The following is a 17,560-nucleotide window of genomic DNA, read 5'->3' on the forward strand; positions in this document are numbered from 1 at the left end:
AGGACCCAGATAACCATGATGGTGTGATCACTCACCAAGAGCCAGACATCCTGGAATGTGAAGTCAATTGGGCCTTAGGAAGCATCACTATGAAAAAAGCTAGTGGAGGTGATGGAATTCCAGTTGAGCTCTTTCAAGTCCTAAAAGATGATGCTGTGAAAGTGCCACACTCAATATGCCAGCAAATCTGGAAAACTCAGCAGTGGCCACAGGACTGGAAAAGGTCAGTTTTCATTCCAATCCCAAAGGCAATGCCAAAGAATGCTCAAACTACCACACAGTTGGACTCATCTCACACACTAGTAAAGTAATGCTCAAAATTCCCCAAGCCAGGCTTCAACAGTATGTGAACCGTGACCAGATTTTCAAGCTGGATTTAGAAAAGGCAGATGAATCAAATATCAAACTGCCAACATCAGCTGGATCATCGAAAAAACGAGAGTTCCAGAACAACATCTACTTTTGCTTCATTTATTTAACTTATATGCAGAATACATCATGAGAAACGCTGGGCTGGGATCAAATGCACAAGCTGGGATCAAGGTTGCCAGGAGAAATATCAATAACCTCAGATATGCAGATGACACCACCCTTACAGCAGAAAGTGAAGAACTAAAGAGCCTTTTTATGAAAGAGAAGAGTGAAAAAGTTGGCTTAAAGCTCAACATTCAGAAAACTAAGATCATGGCATCCGGCCCCATCACTTCATGGCAAATAAAACAGACTTTATTTTTTGGGGCTCCAAAATCACTGCAGATGGTGACTGCAGCCATGAAATTAAAAGATGCTTACTCCTTGGCAGGAAAGTTATGACCAACCTAGACAGCCTATTAAAAAGCAGAGACATTACTTTGCCAACAAAGGTCCATCTAGTCAAGGCTATGGTTTTTCCAGTGGTCATGTATGGATGTGAGAGTTGGACTATAAAGGCTGAGCACTGAAGAATTGATACTTTTGAACTGTGGTGTTGGAAGACTCTTGAGAGTCCCTTGTACTGCAAGGAGACGCAATCAGTCCATCCTGAAGGAAATCAGTCCTGGGTATTCATTGGAAGGACTGATGTTGAAGCTGAAACTCCAATACTTTGGCCATCTGATGCGAAGAGCTGATTCATCTAAAAAGACTCCAATGCTGGGAAAGATTGAAGGTGGGAGAAGGGGACAACAGAGGATGAGACGGTTGGATGGCATCACCAACTCAGTGGACATGAGTTTGGGTAAACTCCGGGAGTTGGTAATGGACAGGGAAACCTGGTGTGCTGCAGTCCATGGCATGCTGCAGAGGTGAACACAACTGAGCAACTGAACTGATACCAGCTAATGATTGTTATAGTCAAGTCTGCATGGCATCTAATGTCCTTTGATTTGGGAATCCAGTAGACTGTTTAGGCCTGGGTTGGGGTTTTTTTAGTTCCTCTTCACTTTCTGCCATAAGGGTGGTGTCATCTGCATATCTGAGGTTATTAATATTTCTCCCGGCAATCTTGATTCCATCTTGTGCTTCTTCCAGTCCAGCGTTTCTCATGATGTACTCTGCATAGAAGTTAAATAAGCAGGGTGACAATATACAGCCTTGACGCACTCCTTTTTCTATTTGGAACCAGTCTTGTTCCATGTCCATTTCTAACTGTTGCTTCCTGACCTGCATACAGATTTCTCAAGAGGCAGGTTAGGTGGTCTGGTATTCCCATTTCTTTCAGAATTTTCCAGTTTATTGTGATCCACACAGTCAGAAGGCTTCGGCATAGTCAATCAAGCAGAAATAGATGTTTTTCTGGAACTCTTGCTTTTTCCATGATCCAGTGGATGTTGGCATGCGAAGAGTTGACTCATTGGAAAAGACTCTGATGCTGGGAGGGATTGGGGGCAGGAGAAGCGGACGACAGAGAATGAGATGGCTGGATGGCATCACTGACTCGATGGACATGAATCTGAGTGAACTCCGGGAGTTGGTGATGGACAGGGAGGCCTGGCATGCTGCGATTCATGGGGTCGCAAAGAGTCGGACCGACTGAGCGACTGAACTGAACTGGGGTTAATTTTGGGGTGTGCTAGTTCTTTGCTGCTGGAGGCTTTTCTCTAGTTGTGGATAGCAGCGGCCACTCTAGCACCAGCTCACAGGCTCAGTATGTGGTGCACAGGCTTAGTTGCTCAGCCGCATGTGGAATCTTCTGGACCAGGGATGAAACCCATGTTCTCTGCACTGGCAGGTGGACTCTTATTCACTCTACCACCAGGGAAGTCCCTCAAGTCTTTCTGAGCTCTATAAAACTGTTCTTGGGTTTCACCTTTCTAAAATCTTTTATAAAGCCCATGGTTGTGCAGGTCAGCTAGACAGCATTCTTTTATAGGTTAGTCTCCCTGAGCCAGGCTGGAGACTCCTTCAGCACCTCCCATCCTCCTCTGCGTACCTTTCATTTCAGCATCCCATGCCCTAACACACTGCCTTATCGCAAAGAAATAAGCCCATTTCTCTGGTATACTGCCACTCCTCCACTAAGATCTAAATGATTCTAAATGATAAACCTTGCCTTACCCGTCCACACTAATGACTGCTGTCTCACAGCAGGTCCTGTTACCAGCAGTAAAACAGCTTTACATCATGACCAGGTACACTTACATGATTTGATAACCAGCAACAGGCAGTCATGTCTAAGAAACACTTGAGTCCTCTTTTCACAAGCCTTCATTCAGATCACTGGAAGCACAGCACACGTGAAGAAGGTGCCAGCACGCTCAGAGAAAGGGGGAGAGGACACACCTGTGTCAGCCCCAAGCCTACTGGGAGACTGGGGTGTGCAGAAAGAAGGCAGATGCATATACACATACCTCAGTCACAAGATTTATTTACAGCTTTCACCTTCCCAGCTGTGCAGCCTAAAGTCCTGTGATTGTTCAGTTCTCAGATGCACCATGTTCCACATACAAACATCCCTGAACTTGGGATACTATTAACCCCGTATCAATGTGATGAAACTGCACAAAATCTTCCTTTAGACTCTTTCTGTGAACTGGAGGAAGGGCCACTGTCACAGCATCAGCCAACAAAGGGTACAGTCCACAGCAGGGGAGGGCAAATGGCGCTGACGTCAGCTCACAAGATGCCTGCCGCAGGTGTGCTCAAACGAGCTGCACACCCCACAATGTGTCCATAGAAGTGAGAACAGCGGCACTGCTTCTCTCCATGTGGTAACCCTCACACAGGTGGCTAGCCTGGGAATTTAACCTAAACAAGCCAGTGTGTATCAACTGTATTTCAAGGTTCACCAAATCTGTACCGTTTTCTTCATATTACAGATATTAACATCTTAGGTATCCAGTGTAATCACAGCTAGGCTTGGTCATAGCTGCTCCTGATTCACACACTTTCTATTTGTCTTCGCTGGTATCGCTATCACTTTCACTATCGCTGTCACTGGTCAGTGTGGTTAGGTCTCCCAGGGCTTCCCTGTAAGAAAAATAAATAGGAGGGTCACACTGAAACTCCGGCTTGGGGGCTGGGGTCTCTACAGCTGCACTATAGCAACAGAGGACAAGATCCAGTAAGTCAATGTATAGGCCTCCCTGACGCGTATGACAAAAAACAGCATTAAACCAACACATCCTGACTTTCTGTGAAGAAAGGGAATTCAGGGGTGGAAAGCTACAGACATGTGAATGGGCAGATAGATGGGCTGCTTCATCTCTTAACTTTTCTTCATGGTGATGACCCAGAGCCCAAGAGCCCACTTACTTCTGTTCTTGGCTGAGGGTGAAGTCGGCAATTAACCTCTGGGTGAGGCCCTCACAAATAGGCAGGCTGAAGGAATTTGCCAGCTTAATGACCTCAATGGCCTGGGCCGGGCTGCTGGATGCTTTGGCACTATCCATAAACTCATTCAGCAACTCATTCCTGTAAAAGACAAAATGTCAACATCTGCTAGCTACGCCCCTCACAGATTTACATACAGAATCTAGTATCTTACAAAGATCGGTAGCTTTGGAGACAGTTACATGAAGTTTAACTTTAAAGGGCTAATGAGATAATGAATACTGTTAATTCAACATGCCTTCATCCTCAACATCTTCATCATTAAATTTACCATCTTCAACATGATTCAGCATGCTGAATGTGGATCTATCCACAGTATATTAACAACATGCTGTGACCACTAAGCACAGAGTAAGAAAACTGCACTTGCCTCAGGATGCCTTAGATGGTGAGAGTGACTGTCCATTTGCTTGCCTAACAGAAAAGTGCCCAATTGCCACCACTAAGGTACATGAGAAATTCCACACCACCACCCACCCTGTAAGAGTGAAACCTACATGGCTAATCTAGGATGTATGCACGAAGGCCTGTTAACTTGAACTTACCTGGGGATCTTATTATGTTTCCTGAAAAGCCCCAGCATTTTCCTGTTCAAGATGAGATAGGAAAGAGATTAGGAACAGTAACAGAACAGATGGCAATCGAGTGACCAGAGCTATTCTTCCGGACGCAGACACTAAGTGTCCTTGCACCTACAGTGGAAGCTCCTGGAGACAAACATCTGGAAGCCCTACCAGCTCCCAGCCTCATCTCTACATAAGAATCACTCCAGGTGCCTCAACCCTCTTCTCCAACTTCATGTGTGAACATGACACGCTGCACAGGCAAATGTGTTTTGTTATGAGCGTTGAGAATTGCTGGGGTTCACCCTCCTCTAGAGGATCACTTCAGTCCCCCCAGGGAGGGAATGTATCACGTGGGCAGAGGGAAGGGAGGGAGGCAAATGCCGTATAATCTCCTCTCTTTCGTGATCCAGCGTGTCTTAAGCCGACATTATGAAGAGCAGGCTCAGATTAAGGCACGAGTCTCATGTAAGTGCTCACCAGCATCCTGCCACATGCAGGATGAAGGGGAAGCACATACACTCAGCTCCCATCATCAGCTGAGGTCCGTACCCCTGCGCCAATCATCACAGCCTGATTCACAACGTGTGTCAACCTGCCCGAGTCAACAACTCCAGGCATCACAGGTCAGCAGCTGTGCAGCAAGTTGTGTGATGCACCACCAGTCAAGACCAGTTGAGGCAGCAAAGCCTCCACCAGCTTTTCCTAGAGAGAGCGAACACCCACACCTTGGACTGACAGTCATGTTCAACATAAGGTCCTCTCTTGGGAACAACCATACACAACTACCCCCTCACTGGTCCTAACAACTAACATTTACATCCAAAATAACATACAGTGGAACCATGCAACTATGACCACCCCAACCAAGTACTCCTTTGTTGACTTCTCTGCTTTTGGAAAAATGAATATGCATAAAGTCTCCATTCACAATTAAACACTAGAAGCGAGTATGAGAATGAACTGCCAACAAGAACACACAAAAATAGAATACAGTGGCACAAACCAATGATGGGCTCTAGTCAAGGCTGGGTTTAGTTGATACTGGTAAATGCCACTTTCCTCAAGTTCCAGTAGACAACCCACATTTTAAGCCAGGGCTGTGGCTGTGGGGAAACCATGCATAAATGAGATACCAATGCCCAAAACACTTTCAAAATTAAGATTCTCTGGTCATTGTGTTCTATTTAGGTGACTAGAGATACAGAAAATGAAGATAAAGAGACTGAGCCCACTGAACCACACCCTTTCTTACACACGCATATTGATTCTTCTTCCCCAAGTTTGCTTTTTAGTTAGTATTTGGACGTTCCCATAGAAAACTAATTACAGGGCTTCCCTGGTGGCTCAGTGGTAAAGAATCTGCCTGCCAATGCAGGAGACATGGGTTCAATCCCTGGTGTGGGAAGATTCCACATGCCATGGAGCAACCAAGTCCGTGCATCACAACTACTGAACTTGTGCGCTAGAGACCAGAAGCCACAATTACTGAAGCCCGAGAGCCCACACTCCACAACAAGAAGCTACCGCAATGAGAACCTGTGCACCACAACCAGAGAGGAGCCCTACTTCCTGCAACTAGAGAAAAGCAGGTGCAGCAATGAAGACCCAGCATAACCAAAATTAAAAAAAAAAAAAGAAAAAACGAAACCAAAAAACACCTCATTGTGCAGAAACCCGTTTGTCTCCTGAGAAACCACACATCACACAGCCACATTAGAGATGCTTCCAGTGACACGTGTGGTGTTTCAAGTACTCACCAGGCTTCCTGGGTTCTCCCAGCCCTTAAGAAGAGGATGGCTATGTAGTTCAGAGAATTGGCTGGCCACTCTGAAGCAGTCTGTCTAGCATCTTGGCTTTCGTAAGTCGATTTGATGTCTGCAGCACAGTCAGCAAATGCCGCCTGCAGCTGAGAGGCCCCGAGAGTCAGCAGAACTGCCTCGCTAGTTTTATGGCAATTTAAGAACAGGAGACTCCACAGGACCATTAAAATTTCTGAGCATTGCATCTTACCATCTGAACACATCGCATGTACAGCACATACATATTAACAACAACAAAAAAAGGCAAAGCACCCGACATTGATGTGATAATTTGTTTAGCCATGTATTTCAAATCCAACCATGGGTTTTCTCTTTAGAGACAAAAAAGGAAAGAAAAAGGAAGGAAGGGTATTCAAATTGGTTGGGTATGTTGAGATGTGTCGTTTTTATCTTTTTAGCCACACCACACACATCCAGTATCTTAACTTGGGCCCCCTGTTATGAAGTGCGGAGTCTTAACCACTGGACTGCCAGGGACGTCAGATGTGTAGATTTAAATCTGGGTTTAGGTGGCAGAATTCTGCACAGTAGATGAAACCATGGGAATTACCCTCCCTAAGTGCTCAGTATTAGAGGATATGCTGGCTAGTGTATATCTAACAAAGAGAGCAAAACAAGCCTACCTCTGGTGGGTGCTGATCCCTTGCCATGAGCATCAGAATCTCTTCTTTTAGGTCATTGCGAAAAGTATGACCATATTCTTTACTATCTTAAAACAAAAAGGAACAGAGTGAGACGTGATCATCATCATGTAAAACCAACATTCTTTGACCTTGGTCCATTGTTAGCAGTCATCCATATTGGGGCAGAGGGTGGGGGGTGGGGGAACGGAGAAGAAAATAAGAAAATTCATTGCTGATATGTATTCCAGGATTCTAGAAACTAGCATGATTCACCATAGGAAAAGGACCAGAGAGTATTGAAAGCCAGCGCCAGTAACTGGCTCCCAGGCAAGTGCTAACAGCATGTGCGCCACACTCAAGCAGACTCATGCTCCCCATGGTTTTATAGCATGTGGGAATCGTCAACGGTCCTTGTACATTGTCACCAGAGCAATCTTGTAAGGCAGGACGGCAGGGCTACGGTCTCAGTGTCTCATGTCAACTTGAGGCAAACAGGAACGGATTTTACGATCACAGTCACCTAGTGGGTGAGCTACAGCATCTTCCGCAGTCAGTTTACATGCGTAACACACACACACACACAGTCATGGCTGCTCCTTAGAAACCATACTATCACCAGTATCACTGTTCGCTCCTGAAGCACAGAGATGCATCACAGTCCAGTGAATGAAAGGCACAGGCTTTGCAGGTTGCGATCTTGGGTGACCCATGTAACTGACACAAGTGCACAAAACCCAGCCTTTTCTGGTCACAGAGGAACCAACTGAAGTCCTTTCCACCCCACTATTACTCATGCAATCCAACATGAAACATGAGCAAGTCACCCTGAAGGAGACCTCAACTAAAGAGTTTAATTTAGTGAAAAAATGGAAGCTTTCTTCCCTAACCACATTAACACGCTTGTGAATCAAAACGTAAGACAACAGAGTAAGATGGGTCGGGACACACAGACTGAAACTGACCTTTCCAGATCTGAGGAATCATTTCTAGTCGATTGGCTACGTCTAATGCTTGGAGAAGATCTATTAATGTTTGGGAATGGGGAAAGAAGACCTGGTTAAGAAAAACACAAATACATTTTTAAGTATTACTCAGCAAAGACACACACAAACATCTACAATGATGTTAAGACACACACAAACATCTACAAATGTTAAGTCATGAATCACTTACTGAAGGTATCAGGTCCTTATACCACTTCAAGGTGACATCAATTTGTTCCATCAGACAAAGCAAACTAAAGAACTTGGAACTGTGACGGAGAAAGAAAACAGGTTTAGTCTAAAATCCCTGCCTAGTAGGGGAATGATTACATTACAGCACAGTCATATAATGACATATTACACAGAACTTAAAGACAATTTATAAGTTACAATTTCAAGTGACACAGGTCAATGCATGACCCAGGAGGTGCTGCTAACTGTGCTTTCTGGACTTTCCAGTTTGACACTTCTCTTCAACTGGTCACTGATGCCAACGCCATACACTCTCAGCTCGTGGTGGAGAGGAGTGAGGATACTACTCAACAAGTGTTCAATGTGAAGAGAGGATCTGGACACATGGAAGAGAACCACCATGCACCTATGAACAGGCTGCCTTCTTACATTCTTGTTTTTATCTGCCTAAAAGCAAACCCATGTAAGGAGTCTCTTTGGGCTCCAACATCTTTAAAAACAAGAGAGGCTAAGATGAAATCTTTAGGGATTCACCCTGCTATGAATTTGAAAATATAAAATAGGACAGTGTGGCTTCCTGGGTAGCTCAGCTGGTAAAGAATCCGCCTGCAATCCAGGAAATCCCATTTCGACTCCTGGATTGGGAAGAACCCCTTGCAAAGGGTTAGGTTACCTACTCCAGTATTCTTGGGATTCCCTGGTGGCTCAGAGGGTAAAGAATCCGCCTGCAATGCGGGAGACCTGGGTTCAATCCCTGGGTTGCAAAGATTCCCCTGGAGTAGGGCATGGCAACCCATTCCAGTATTTGGCCTGGAGAATCCTCATGGATAGAGGAGCCCTGTGGGCTCCATGGGGTTGCAAAAAGTCTGACAGGACAGAGAATAAGCACAGAACAGCAGAAGGAAAAGATACACAGATTTAAAGTTACAAATAGCTTAAAAGATACACAGTGGACACCTCAGTTTGACAAATCAGTTTTACCACTGAACCTTCCAAGTGTTCACATAACTGGTATTGTTAAAGTCAGGATCATGCTGCCTAAAATAAGACTGCCAAGTCTCCCACCTGCAGAACTGACCACTGGTTGCATACAGGTGTTCCATTAATGCGAAGGATGTATTTCTAATATACTTACTAATAAAAATTACGCCGAGGATCGGGGCCAATGAATTTCCGGTTGTCTCCAGTGTTTAAAAGGCCATGGACCTGGTAAGCAAGTTCTAGATCTCTGAGAGAAGAGCACTGAAAATGCAGAAGTAGTAAATAACCATCACTCAGTGATCCTTATCAGCCAAAGGTGGCTCACTACATGAAGCAAGAAAGTAGATACCTGGGGAAACACGTATACTGATTTAACATTTTACTGACTGACAGCAAATGAATTATAAGAAATTGGGGGTAGGGATAAAATCACCAAGTTCAGTGAAATTTAAAACAAAATAATGTTAATCTACTGATTACACCTATATTTAGTATTAGACAAAAACACTTGGGATGTCATGCTTAAGACAGATGGAGTGCTATCTCTAGCATCACTATACTGGCAAAAATCCCCATGAAATAACTCCAAAACCCACCCAACAACAAGTCATTCCCTTCTATGAAATACTATACTGCCAACAACAAACAAGATACCACGGAAATGAGTGTGGACATGCATGTCTGAATACCCAGAGGAAAGAACCTAGAAAGACACACACTAAGTTGTAAAGCAATTATCCTCAGGAAATAAGACTGCTAAATTCATTTTGAAACTGCTTGAAAATGTTTCCTATGATTAGCACGATAAGCTGAAAAAACAAAATTAGATATAACCATCAATCTAATAAGTTAACAACAGGCAAATATGAAATACTTTAAAACCTTATCTGAAGAAAGGTATGAAAAAAGACAACAAACACAATCAACACAGGGTAGGAATGCTGTGATTTTGTAGAGATTTTAGAGGAATAAAAAATTAGGACTAGATGACATGAACACAAGAGTTAGGAAGTGAAAGAATCAGGGAGAGTCCTCCCAACCACCAATGATGAATTTAGGAAATGGATAAAAGAAAAAAAAAGTTTTAAGCAAGAAATGGTACTTACAACCCTCATGGCTGACTGAAAAAACATATCTGAAAAATCAAAGTTCAGAAGAGCCTTGGTTACTATGCATAAAGTATGTTTTCAGGTCAGTAACATTAATTAAAAATCCTGGCAACAAAACTGGTAAGGTGTAGGACAAACCTGAAAGAATGAAAACACAAGGAGAAGCAACATACAGCACAAGCCACTGACACTCTGCTTTCTCAGAATAACCACCCAAAGATGACTAAACTAAATCAAACCCCATCCTCATCACAAGGCTCTATAACCGCAGTCAGGAAAAGAGGCTGGCTGTCTTACGGCAGCAATTTCTGCACGTACCGTCATCGGGGTCCTTTGGAGAAAACTTCTTTCCCGTTATTTCATCCATGATATCATAGATGATGAGGGATGATCCTTTTGAAGGGCTTTCTGCAGAAAAAGAAGGCAACTGGGTTTTCTCAGGAGCCTACTTCCTGCACTACCATGGGGTAGGCAGAACTAGTCCTAAGGCTGCCTTTCTCATTCCTCCACCCAAGCCATGGAGCTGGCCAGGCATATCCCTGTGAGAGGAATGAGAGCACCCTCTGCTGAGTGCAGCTCTCCCCAAGGCCTGGGTCAGTTACAGCGCTCCCAACAGACGCAGCCCCTCCTTCTCAGTCTCCTCACAAGGCGGACTTGCACTGAAATAGGAGACAGACGGACACCCTCACCAAGCCTGCCTACTTAGAAAACAAACATGTTTTTTGCTAATAAACATTTGTGCTCCTTTTAAATATAACCAGGATGAGAGCCAAGAAACAGAAAACTATAGAATCAAAATGTATCTGTGACATTTCCAGTTGAACATTTCACATTATTTATCTATATTCCCTTCCCCACCTATGCACCTGCAAGTGATAATATAGTTTCAGTGACAGCACAGATGTACTTCTGAAGTTCCTCAAGGATGTTTGCACTTGTTACTGTTCTAATTATTCTATTTCCTAATAGCCTATTTTATATGTATCATCTCTTCATTATTTTAGGCTTTTTCCTTTGGGTAAATTCCTAGCAACTATTATTACAGACAATAATCGATTTATATCCCTAAGACACACTGACACTCCTGCCCCTATGACCCTGGGTGTTACTTAGGAAACATAAGCACCAGTGACTTTAGTTAGCCAAGGTGATGTGTGATGTAGTAGTGGAATAGGCTTTAGGGTGAGAATTACTTAGTTTTAGTACAATACCTACTCTTGCCTGGAAAATCCCACGGGCGGAGGAGCCTGGTAGGCTGCAGTCCATGGGGTCGCTAAGAGTCGGACACGACTGAGTGACTTCACTTTCACGCATTGGAGAAGGAAATGGCAACCCACCCCAGTGTTCTTGCCTGGAGAATCCCAGGGACGAGGGAGGCTGGTGGGCTGCCGTCTACGGGGTCACACAGAGTCGGACACGACTGAAGTGACTTAGCAGTAGCAGTACAATACCACCAAAGTTTAGTAAAATTTTAGATAACAAAATTACTGTGGAAACAGTTCACCTGTTTTCAAGATAAAGTCATTTAACGGCTCCTACTTCCCTATGTGTGAGAATGTGAATTTTGCAAAACTACCCTTCCAAAATAAAGATTTTCTGTTGTTTTCACACAAAAAGCCCATTACAGGAGAGAAAGACTGGAACTGTCATTTCTATACCTAGGGTTGTTTCGCAGGTTGGGGCAAATGGCTAAGAACCTACAGTACTTACTACATGCCTCCCAAACATGAACGGGACACTACACATAATTCATTTCATCATTACATCGTGATGGCATCACTCAGGTAAGACATCCAGTCCCTTCCCACACATCTGGTAAATGGTAGAGATGAAATCTTAACTCAGGTGTGCCTTGCTCCAAAATCCATTCAATAGAGCACAGCTGACCTACAATTAGGTAACAAATGGAGCCTTGAAGTTCTCCCATGAGGCTTCAAAATAATGTTTACTGTGGAGCAGGACTATCCAACAGCTTCCTGCAAAGACGGAAATGTTCTACAATTGTATCACTGACGATGCAGTCAGCAGTCACAGGTGGCTACTGAGCACTAATGCTATGAAGGAATTTAATTAAATAGTCACGTGTGGCTAAGCAGCTACTGTATCAGAAAGCACAGTTCTAGAGGGCAAAAGGAATTCCAAACTCAAGTACCTTCTGGCCAAAACCATATACTGCCCGTTAGTACATTTAATGACCTTCCTCCACTCCGACTTAAGTTTTACATCACAAAAAGATGACACTACCCTCACGAGTAACTTTTTGCTCAGGCTATAGACAACGCTATTCTGTGAACTATCCAATCTTTATTCATTAGCAGTGAAGTTAGCCTAATCTCTACATAAATAACATAATGACATACATACCATGTTGATAAAACAGCTGAATAATATGATGATATGTTGCAAGCGAGGGTTCTTATGTTACCAAGTACATAGAAAAAAAAAAAAAAGAAATGTCGAACACAGCTACACAAAATATAGCTTACTGAGGTACAGTGAATAAAAACATTAGTGGTGTTACGTAAGTAGAAGATGCATTCCGTTCTTCTGAACAAAGACATTTCCCAGCTGATGTGATTAATGTAAAGGTGGAAAGGTGTCATAGAGATCAAATTCCTCTTAGAAAGTCCAGACACCTATCACTAAAACATTACAGTCAATACTCTTGTGAGTTTCATTTAAGAACACTAAAAGATAGAAGTGAACTGATTCAATAACATAAATACTGAAAAATATACAACATACTAGCACACAGTTGGGTTCAAATACTTAATTATGCCAGAAAATGTCACGAGATTTTAAAACCAGCCAACTGTAAGTGAACAATTCTCCCTAGAATCAAGAAATCCATTAAAAATATCTAAAATCCCAAGAGTGTAATTTGCTATAAGCAGCAAAAAGATGATAAAGAAGAGCTCCCATTATACTAAATATACATCATTAAAAAGTGTGCTTAATGGTGGAAAGGAAATTCCTACCATATTATGTAAACAGCACAGAAAAGTTTAGTCTCTTTTTGGATCACCTGGACCTGAAGCCTCAGGTCAGCACTGCCTCCAGTGGGGACATGAGGACACCCCTCACCTATCCCGATGGCTTTCATTTCCCGGAAGGTCTGTAAGGCTGGCAATTTTCCAAATGCATAAAATCTTCGGAGACATTTGAGAATAGTGTTAAAAGTCTGTAGATTTGGCTTCACGTTCTGTGCAACCATTTGTTTCAGCAGGTCCTAGTTGAATCAAAAGCAGGAGTATTATTTTTTTTAATGCCTGGTGGGTAATTTGTCCAATAAACTAACAGAACACACTAAAAGAATTGGGCTGTCTGCCTATGTTTAAAGCAGATTAATAAATAAGCCCCCCATTTAAGAATTATCTAGTGCCCCTGAGAGAAGGCCCTTTCAACAGTCACTCTAACCCCCATGTGATGTCCGTGTCCAACTGTCTCTAGTGGCCTAACAAGTCTAAGACTGAAGCAAAAGTGGAGACTAGAACAGACTGGTTTTTCCCTTTTCACATGAGCAGTATGGTATGGTATGCACGTCCCTGGTGGCTCAGTGCTAAGGAACCCAGCTGCCAATGTAGGACATGCGGGTTCGATCCCTAGGTCGGGAAGATCCCCTGGAGAAGGAAACGGCAACCCACTGTAGTATTCTGCCCTGGAGAATCCCATGGGCAGAGGAGCCTGGCGGGCTACACTACCTGAGGCCGCAACGAGTTGGACACAACTGAGTGACTAGACAACAATGAATGGTATAGTGTGGTTTCCATTCCTGTTACTTCGTTCCTGTGATTTCAATTTTTAAAAACTTTCCGAGTAATTTTTTTCAATAAATGTTTTAATATAAAAAAAAACCCACACGATTATAAGGAAATAAATGAATATAATATAGCAAACTGGTCTTCCTGGATTCTAGCTGTATGCTTGGGTCACATGTCAGATACAGCTAATTAAACTAAGGGTTGCTAGAAGGGTGTGAACAGGCCACTGCGTGGAGTGCCCAGTGCAAAGATGACCACCACAAAGAAGCTCAGTGAATGCTCTCTCCACCCCATGCACTCCGAGCAAAGGATGGTGGTTGGTGGTGGTGTAGGTGAGTCATGTACAACTCTTGCAACCCCATGGACTGTAGCCCACCAGACTCCCCTATTCATAGCATTTCCCAGGCAAGAATACTCGAGTGGGTTGCCATTTCCTTCTCCAGGAGATCTTCCCAACCCAGGGATTGAACTAGTGTCTCCTGCATTTCAGGACTCCCAGCAAAGGATATTTTGGCCTATTAGTAGTCAAAGTGAAGGTTCCTCCTTACCAATATATTATTCCACTTTTCTTCAAATTTCGCATTCGCCACCAATGCTGTTGCTTCAATTAGTGAATTGAAGGTGTGCACATCAGCTATAAAAGAAGAAAACTACTTTAACAAAATTTGGGGTCGGTGATTAAAGGCCAAGTGGTCATGCACATGAGTCCACAAAACTAGGAAACCACTCTTTTCTCTGGCTCTGGATTCTCGTTTCAATCACCAACATCAGAGGAAAAGATTAAGAATGAGCGAATCATTAAGGCAAAACCCTGTGATTGTATAGACTCCTGATACAATGATGCACAGGTAAGAATGCAGAGGTGACGCAGAGGTAGAGAGTCCACCAGCCAATGCGGGAGACTCGGGTTCAGTCCCTGGGAGGGGAAGATCCCCTGGAGATGGAAACGGCAGCCAATTTCAGTATTCTTGCCTGGGAAATCCCAGGGACAGAGGAGCTTGGCAAGCTACAGTCCATGGCGTGCAGAGCTAGGACATGACTGAGCACGCACACACGCCCACATAAGAGAAGGAAAGGAAGGACACAGATGAATTCTCCAGACACAACTCACCACGCAGTCTGTTGTTTAACAGTTCAGTGTACAAGCCTAATGCCTGTGTATGAGCTCGGTGCTGGAAGAGGGAAAGGATGAAAATTAAACACCATAAAAGTTGTCTTTAATAAACATTTGCATATCTACTGTTCTCAGAAGTAAAAGGATAGACCAGAATGGATAGTGTTTTTCCTTTTAAACGAGCAGTGTGGTATACTACAGTTTCTATTCCTGTTACTTCAACGCAGTGATTTCAATTTTTAAAAACTTTTTCCTAATAATTTTTTTTCAATAAGTGTATCTTATTTTAATGAAAAAACAACTATGAGAATTATGTTGTCACAACTGGGGGATGGGAGGATGAATTACTGCATGAAGTGGGTAGAGGCAGTTCTCAAACATCCTTCAAGGCTCTGGAAACCCCCAAAGACAACAAACTATGTGGCCCAGCTGTGAAGGGTTCTGCGGCTGAGAAACCCCAATTCAGTAGAAATTAAAGACAAAAACATAAAACTACCCAGAACATATGTTACCTTCACCATCCCTCGAATCATTGTGCAGTAAGAATGTGCATTTTTCTCAGGCATCAGAGCAAAGATTCTCTCAGCATGGTTTTGGGCTCTAGACACAAGAGTAAACGTGAACCAGTGGAAACAGATAAAACCAGTAACAGCTACCACATGGAGTATTTGCAACATTCCAAGCATTTTCTGCATATAATTTCAAGTAATTCTTCCCACCCAGAGAGGGAGATCTGGTTGCTGCTGCTGCTGCTAAGTCGCTTCAGTCGTGTCTGACTCTGTGTGACCCCATAAACAGCAGCCCACCAGGCTCCCCTGTCCCTAGGATTCTCCAGGCAAGAACACTGGAGTGGGTTGCCATTTCCTTCTCCAATGCATGAAAGTGAAGTTGCTCAGTCGTGTCTGACTCTTAGCGATCCCATGGACTATGGCCCACTAGGCTCCTCCATCCATGGGATTTTCCAGGCAAGTGTGCTGGAGTGGGGTGCCATTGCCTTCTCCGAATATATACTCAGCATTATAAATAAAAAGCAAACTGCACAGCAGGGTACACAGTGAAGCTCCTCCACCCTCTTTCAACTGGATATAAATAACCAGAGGCAACTGCAGACATGTGGTGCCCTAGAATCCACTGTCCTATTCTAGCTTATATAATCTGGCTCTTTCAGTCAGTCAGTCAATGTGCTATGTTATACAAATCACGCTGCACCTTCATTTTCTGTTACCAACACATCTTGGAAAATAGAGTCTGGATTTGGGCCAAAATGGTACTCACAAGTCCCTGTTCTTAACCACTATAAGAAATTATTAGTATCTACTGAAGAAGTTTAATTTTTTATTCACTCATTTTGATATTAGCAGTAGCTTTCCTTTTCCAGACACCCTTACGAAATACCTTTCTTTTAGACAGTTTTACTCAGTTCATTTGAATCCTGAATCATTACGTAAATGATATTTATCTTTTGTTCGGTAGTGAATACTTCTGTTTGTTAGCCAGCAGTCTTAATTTAGAACTACGCTCTGACATATGTGTATTCTAACATAGTTTTTAAAATTCTGAACCTTTTTAGAGTTAGAGGTATATAGTACAAGGTAAGACTACTAATGAAACTACCAAAAGAACCATACCATGATGGTTACATGGAGTTAGGCGGGGGAGGAAAAAAAAGAAATCAACACCAGTCCTGTACCTCTAGCTGGTTGGAAGTAAAGATCTAATAAAAAATGGTCTAAACACATATGAAAACCAACTGTGACATTTACGTTGCACACAGAGAACAAACTGCATTTTAGAATACTACAGGGTTGTGTCTTCTTCAGGGGGTGACGGGAGAACATTCCACAACCGTTAAGGATCCATAAACATTCTAATTATCCTGTAACATACCTCCAAGTAACTCCAAGCTGATGACCAGCCTTCTTCTTAGACTTCACGTTATCTCCCTTTTCACCCTCTTCCTGAAATGAGCCATCACCAACAGATATAAAACACAATATGACAACAGAAAGCAGTCTCCAAGCTATACTACTCAGAACCGGTAAGGCAGAGGAAATTTCAGAAAAGCAAAGGAAATAAAGATTTGGTAGGAGGTAAAAAGGAGACCCCGCCTATATATGCATGAACTTTCAAGAGGGCTGGGGCCAGGGGTTTTCCCTTCTGTCCCATATACAACATACTGTCACTCTGAGGAACAACAACAAAGGGGCCCATCCAAACATTTCTGGTCACTGGTTTCTGCATGTGGCAGGCAAGGTCAAAATACTTTTAAGGAGGGAACCAGGGTAAAACAATTGTTAAAATCCATCTCTTCCTCCACATCACCTTTTGTCCAGGCTACATACTGTACTATATCACACCTCAGCACAAATCTCTAACATAAGGCGTAAGGACTCACCTTAAAATGAGAAAGAATTACTACCAAAAGAAACTTTAAAAAATCATTACCAACTCTTCTGATTGTTCCTGTTGTTGGAAATTATAATTAGTGGAGGGTTCTTGGTTTCCATAGTAACACAACAAATCCAAGAGACTGTTAGTTGTTTCCAGAGATACAGTGGTTCCTGTGGGTGGGGGAATAAAAGGGTGAGGGGGAGAAACTTT

The 17,560-nt window shown here is 43.1% G+C and overlaps 1 protein-coding gene and 1 non-coding gene across 2 annotated transcripts in view; both read right to left on the reverse strand.

Annotated features, from left to right (window-relative positions):
* Positions 1-475: 475 nt before the first annotated feature.
* The window catches only part of PTCD3 (pentatricopeptide repeat domain 3), a 30,300-nt gene continuing 13,215 nt past the window's right edge, over positions 476-17,560 (reverse strand). Inside the window, exons 8-24 of the mRNA XM_052647682.1 lie at positions 17,405-17,520; positions 16,847-16,917; positions 15,472-15,559; positions 14,957-15,017; positions 14,394-14,479; positions 13,169-13,313; positions 12,449-12,499; positions 10,403-10,492; positions 10,082-10,110; positions 9,130-9,236; positions 7,993-8,071; positions 7,782-7,872; positions 6,820-6,905; positions 6,134-6,282; positions 4,356-4,397; positions 3,733-3,891; positions 476-3,447 (exon numbers count right to left, since the gene is read on the reverse strand). Coding sequence (XP_052503642.1) covers positions 3,369-3,447; positions 3,733-3,891; positions 4,356-4,397; positions 6,134-6,282; positions 6,820-6,905; positions 7,782-7,872; positions 7,993-8,071; positions 9,130-9,236; positions 10,082-10,110; positions 10,403-10,492; positions 12,449-12,499; positions 13,169-13,313; positions 14,394-14,479; positions 14,957-15,017; positions 15,472-15,559; positions 16,847-16,917; positions 17,405-17,520 — 1,529 coding nt within the window. The 3' untranslated portion in view covers positions 476-3,368. The remainder of the gene's footprint in view (positions 3,448-3,732; positions 3,892-4,355; positions 4,398-6,133; positions 6,283-6,819; positions 6,906-7,781; positions 7,873-7,992; positions 8,072-9,129; positions 9,237-10,081; positions 10,111-10,402; positions 10,493-12,448; positions 12,500-13,168; positions 13,314-14,393; positions 14,480-14,956; positions 15,018-15,471; positions 15,560-16,846; positions 16,918-17,404; positions 17,521-17,560) is intronic.
* Positions 4,814-4,949, reverse strand: LOC128057103 (small nucleolar RNA SNORD94). Its single transcript, XR_008200284.1, has one exon. It is a non-coding gene; the product is annotated as a small nucleolar RNA SNORD94 (small nucleolar RNA).

Source organism: Budorcas taxicolor, chromosome 11 (assembly GCF_023091745.1).
Source record: "Budorcas taxicolor isolate Tak-1 chromosome 11, Takin1.1, whole genome shotgun sequence".
NCBI lineage: Eukaryota > Metazoa > Chordata > Mammalia > Artiodactyla > Bovidae > Budorcas > Budorcas taxicolor.